Below are 5,533 nucleotides of genomic sequence, written 5' to 3' on the forward strand. Positions count from 1 at the left end.
ACTTTCAAAGTTATCTTTGATTCTCATGAACTTAAGAAGAACTGACGGCGTCAAACCAGATCTGACGGAAGGACCTAGATAGGAAAAAATAAGAGTTGAATTACTTATGAATTGACATTTATAGTTCAGAGACTTAGAAAAAAAAATGTCTATATTTCAGGGACTTTAAAATTAATTTTCCCTATAGAAAATGACAAATAATCCACCTATCAACAACGTATTTCATTAATTATGCTTGTCGACGCTCAAAAAGTAGGATGATCAGGTCCTCTGACAACATTCATATCAACCATAAGGTTGTTTGGCGGGGTCTATTGATCCTGATTTTAAATTAAAATATACTTATCGGTGAAGTCAAAAATCGACCCAAAAATAGAAATAAGTCGGAAAGTAACAATAAAATTAACCAATTACTATCAGTCTATCAGTCATAATAAGTCATACTCTATATATATAGCCTGAGCATATGTATGGCCTAACCACCGGGAGTATCTGTTAGTTTATACCTCCTATATCATGAAACGATGATTATCTTCTTCTCCGCACTCTCATATTTCTCACACACTCTAAGTCATCATACACAACAGCCATACACTTTCACCCACCACACATAGATAGCTCATTTCTCGTCTATCTATTTTCCGACGCTTGTACTCATTCTCACGCCGGAGGCGCCGCGGGGCTCAAACCCCCCTCCGGTGTTGTTTTGCAGACACCCATCCAGCAGCTACACCGCAAGACACCAGTACACGGCGGAGAAAGCACCGGAACGGGATTTGGCGTTATCAATTTTAGCAGCAGATGTAATTTTTTCTTGGTCGTAATTAGAATAAATTATGATTCTGCTAAATATTTCTCCTAAAATCTTGGACTCAAATTTTAGGGAAACAAACTGAAATTAACTCTTAAAAGAAAATTTTATATCCCAGAATAGCGCATGTAATTCATACACTTCCAATATTTTTTTAATAATTTTTTACAAAAAAAAACACAGATTTATGTCCGAAGAAGGAGCGAGTGTGATCTCCACTCGATAGAAGAAAAATGAGATACTGGTTTGTTTTCTTTTTTATTACAAAAATGCTCTTGCTAGTAAGTTGAACCTAGGTAATAATCGATAAAGTAATATTCTCACTAAAGTAATATTTTTTCCGGTGCCAACATAATGTACATAATGTATTTTTACTCTCGATAAAGTAATATTTTTCGTTGATCTCAATGTTATTACTTTAAAGAAGTTTAACCGTATGATGAGATACTACTGGTTTTCTATAAATTATTATTAGTGTCTGCATCCCTTGTATATGCAATATGCATGCGTTCCGCGCATAAAATAAATTCTAGTCATCTATATGCATGTCTCTTTCTCTCTATCTCTACTTGATGTCCCCCTCTAACTGATTTTTACGCAACAATTCGACGACGTGCTGCTTACTCATCACCAATGTAGCGATTCTGTTAAAAAAATTACCTCGAAAATCATATTATATCAATCAATGTGTTTACAAATTTGCAGTTTCATCGAAAAAGCTTGATAATTTGAACGTTTTGACAGATTTTGGTAACGAAATGTTTTCCAAAGCCTTGCCACTCTGGAGTGGCATTTATGTTTCAGATGTAGTAGTTGTTAACAAAATTAGTTATAGTTGGCACTCAAATGGGAGGGTTGGTTCTTTTAGCTTGTCTGCCCAAAGAAGAGAGACCCAAGTTGAAGATGACAAGCTATGGCCTTATAAGCAGGACTTGGGTTCGTTATCTCTGAATCAGTTTACTGATGAATCAACACTGTTTCTCAAAGACTTGAACTCTCTTCCTAGTGAGTTAGCTTCCATCCTGCTTCAACCTTGTTGGTGAAAATTTAATTATATACTAGTATGATCATGCATTTGTTTGCTTTCTGTTAGACCCGCCAATCCTTAATTCATGAATTTTTGAATTTTTATGATTGGTGCGGTAACTGACGAGCAGTGTTACATCCATAAAATTGGATACAAAATTCTGTATAAAATGACACAATTGAAGTGGGATGCTTGGTTAAACTTATTTGTCTGGATTTATTGAATTGCACTCATTGAACTATTATTGTTTCTGCCATGTCGCCTCCTTAATTTCTATCCCGTGTACAGAACCACTATCTGCTTCAGAGCTTTCATTTTCTTCTAACGGCGGTGCTAAGGCGCGGGTTGCACATCAAGTAAGATAATTTAACTCTTCTTCCGTTAATTCTATCATCATCTTGTCATTTTATGCTTATCTTGGTAATATTGTTGTTGAACACAGGGGGTGCCAGGTGCATATAGTGAGGCTGCTGCACTTGAAGCATATCCAAAATGTGAGACTGTTCCGTGTGACCAGTTTGAAGATGCATTCAAGGTCCTTGTTTTCCAAGACAGACTTTGGGCCCGTTTGGCTTAACTTGAATGCTTATAGTTTATAAATGAAAATTTTGTTATAAGTGAGAAATAATTTTAATTTAAGTATTTTATAACTTATCGGGTATGTAATTATTATAGACTATCTTTTAAAGTGGTCTTTTGTATTTTTGTAAAATCAAGTTCAAAAAAATAAATAATTCACTAAAAAAACTAGTATTTTCAACTTTTCAAATTCTGGCTTATAAGTCGGAAATTGACATATAAGTTCTTTACACAAATAGTACAAATAAGTTGTGTGTGACTTATAAGCCAGAAGCTGATTTAATTTTAATGTTTCAGGCAGTAGAGCTTTGCTTGGTCGACAAAGCAGTACTCCCTATTGAGAATTTTGTGGGTGGAAGCATCCACTGTAATTATGACTTGCTCCTTCAACATAGGCTGCACATAGTCGGCGAAGTGAAGTTAGCTGTGAACCATTGTCTTTTAGGCTTGCCTGGAGTCAGGAAGGAGGACATCAAGCGTGTTTTAAGCCACCCTCAGGTTCAGCAATTTACATTTTTTACTTTCTTATAGCTTCATATATGTAATTTCATAGGAAACCTCAGTGTATGTGTGACACAGTTGTAATTCTAGAGTTCCTCTGCTGAGCTGATGAATATAAATTAAGAGGTGTATGTAACTTATTTTCAGGCGCTGAGTCAATGCGAGATGACATTGAACAAGTTGGGTATTGTTAGGGTCAATGCCAATAATACTGCTGCTGCTGCTCAGGTAAGCTGAGGAAGTCTTTGTAACCTGTTTTATTTTGTTGTATCGTACTTAGCTTTCAGCAGATTGTAGCCGCTGATGGCAAAAGGGATACCGGGGCTATTGCAAGTTCTCGAGCTGCTGAAATATATGGGCTTAACATTCTTGCTGAAAGAATGCAGGTATAATTCTCTGTATCCTCTCAATTGATCCACTAGGTAGTCAGGGACTCAGGCTTAAGCCAACAAATTTTCCTTGAGGCTTTTTTCAAAAAAAATTAAAAGTTTCAGTGAACTATTAAGTTTTGAAATATCTGTAGTCATTTTCATTCCTTGTAATTATTGTAAATGTGGTTTTGGTTTACAATCTCATGGCCAGGATGACTCTAATAACATCACTCGTTTTCTGATACTTGCAAGAGAACCTATTATCCCACGAACTGACAGGCTCCATAAGGTAAAAACGCTTTATATTATTCTTTAGCTAATCGCGATTGAGCAAATTAAACAATTGGCACTTTTCTCTTAAGACGAGCATCGTTGTCACTCTTGAAGAAGGCCCTGGGACACTATTTAAAGCCTTGGCAGTTTTTGCTTTGAGAGAGATCAAGTTATTAAAGGTAGCTCGCATATTTTTTAGCTGTACTACTGGCACTCCGGCAGTAAATTGTGAACTGTCTGCTAATTTTATTCACTCTCAGATTGAAAGTCGGCCAAAGACAGAGTGTCCGTTACGAGTTGTAAATGACAGTCATAACAGGAGTGCCAAGTGAGTAAATTCTTCTTTTCACATAGATCTTCAGAGGTCTGCTTGAAAAAAATTATGATTGTGAATTTATCTTGAAATTGAAAAGAAGCAGCCACTTACACTCCACTAGTGAAATACATTATGTCCAAAGGATCATTATTATGAAATCCCAAAAGGAAAAACTAGATATCAAAGGGTTCTCAAGTAATTTTTTCTAAAAAAATTTTAGCAGTATATATCCTCGCGAAAACTCTTCATTGTTTAAAATTTGTAGATATAATTCCGGTTGCATGCAGGCACTTTGACTACCTCTTTTATATCGACTTTGAAGCTTCAATGACAGAGCCTCGCGCTCAATATGCTCTGGGACATCTGCAGGTTTGTCCTGATTTCTGACACTTCATTCATATGGTCACCAAGTAACCTGACTGAAGCAGTACTGTAAACCGATCTACTAATTTCGAGTCATGTTTCACCGATCCTACGGTTAAACTTGTGCTGAAGTACCAGACCCCTTCTGCAAATAAGGAAAAAAAAACAACTCTCGTATATATTTTGCCTGTACCTCACTATAACAGTATAACACTTGACATTTTGCATTTGCAGGAGTTCGCAAAGTTTATTCGTGTCCTTGGTTGCTATCCCGTGAGTACAGTTCAATAAATGTTACCTTGCTTACTTAAGAACTGCTTATCGGATCAGGCACCAATAAAATTCGCAATACAAGTATTCTTTCCCTCTACTGAAATGGAACTATTGAAGTGTCAAGTGTCTCCTGTACTTCAAGAGTGTCAATAATATATAATCTAAGCCTGGATTATAAATTTAAAATTCAACAATATTAAAACATAATTACTAATTTGGGATGCAGAGAGCGATATCATATACACACTTTACAATAAATTGACTGTTTAATTTCGTCTACCATATATATTTTTAAATGAAAATTTCACATTTTTATTTTTTATTTATATAAAAATAAAGTAATTGACTAAACTATGCAATCAAACCATCTTAAATTACGTCAGATCAGCATATCCCAGGAAGGGGAATATGAATTTTTTGAACAGTACTAATCATCTCAACTATAAATGATTTTTCAAAATTTATGATTGTGTATATATACACAGATCTCGTTGATTAGTAATGTTCATCAAAATGTTTCACATTTTAATATTTGAAATGGAGTAAAAAAAAAATTTGAAATATCTATTATTTTAATTTTATAAGTAAAGTAAATAATGATAATTGATTCAAGTCTAGTTAATTTTGAACACATTCCGTCAACAATTATTTTTAACATGAACGTAAGAAAATTCTATAATGAGTCATTTATCTGAGAAATATTAAAAATTAATCACATTAACAATATAAACTTAATAATAATTAATAAACATCAGTTATATTTATTCGAACTGTCCAAGAATCCAAGCCAAGAAGATACTGCATCAAATTATCGGTACGTCGGGACCGGATCCATAAATAAAAATATAAATTTCACACCTTTTTTTTTTTTTTGCTCTAAAGTAAAAATCACACCCTTTGCGAACACTAAAGGGTGTCCTAACATCTAAGCGGGTGGGCCTTCTCCTTAGTCCTTTTCAAGTTCCTCTCAGCTCTCCCACACAAGTAAAGCAGGCTGGGTAATGTACTACTCCCTCCGT

General features: G+C 34.8%; 1 protein-coding gene across 2 annotated transcripts; it reads left to right on the forward strand.

Annotated features, from left to right (window-relative positions):
* The first annotated feature begins 477 nt into the window (after positions 1 to 477).
* LOC108213447 (arogenate dehydratase/prephenate dehydratase 1, chloroplastic) lies at positions 478 to 4,611 on the forward strand. Of its 2 annotated transcripts, XM_017385251.2 has the most exons (12): positions 478 to 803; positions 1,556 to 1,816; positions 2,127 to 2,194; positions 2,281 to 2,373; positions 2,715 to 2,915; positions 3,066 to 3,146; positions 3,209 to 3,304; positions 3,501 to 3,578; positions 3,652 to 3,741; positions 3,823 to 3,890; positions 4,166 to 4,247; positions 4,476 to 4,611. In XM_017385251.2, exons 2-12 carry the CDS (start codon positions 1,570 to 1,572, stop codon positions 4,530 to 4,532), a joined length of 1,161 nt encoding a protein of 386 aa, XP_017240740.1. In that variant the 5' UTR covers positions 478 to 803; positions 1,556 to 1,569; the 3' UTR covers positions 4,533 to 4,611. The 2 variants fall into 2 exon arrangements, with proteins under 2 accessions (XP_017240740.1, XP_017240733.1); XM_017385244.2 differs by lacking the exon at positions 478 to 803 and having other exon boundaries at positions 1,407 to 1,816.
* The last annotated feature ends 922 nt before the right edge of the window (positions 4,612 to 5,533 follow it).

This window comes from Daucus carota, chromosome 1 (genome assembly GCF_001625215.2).
Source record: "Daucus carota subsp. sativus chromosome 1, DH1 v3.0, whole genome shotgun sequence".
NCBI lineage: Eukaryota > Viridiplantae > Streptophyta > Magnoliopsida > Apiales > Apiaceae > Daucus > Daucus carota.

What these genes read in the sequence shown, in the direction of transcription:
- LOC108213447 (XM_017385251.2), top strand. Translation starts at nt 1,570, where the DNA reads ATGTTTTCCAAAGCCTTGCCACTCTGGAGTGGCATTTATGTTTCAGAT. An exon ending in AGACTTGAACTCTCTTCCTA is followed by an intron (nt 1,817 to 2,126) that starts GTGAGTTAGCTT and finishes TCCCGTGTACAG; the next exon opens with AACCACTATCTGCTTCAGAG. An exon ending in AGGCGCGGGTTGCACATCAA is followed by an intron (nt 2,195 to 2,280) that starts GTAAGATAATTT and finishes TGTTGAACACAG; the next exon opens with GGGGTGCCAGGTGCATATAG.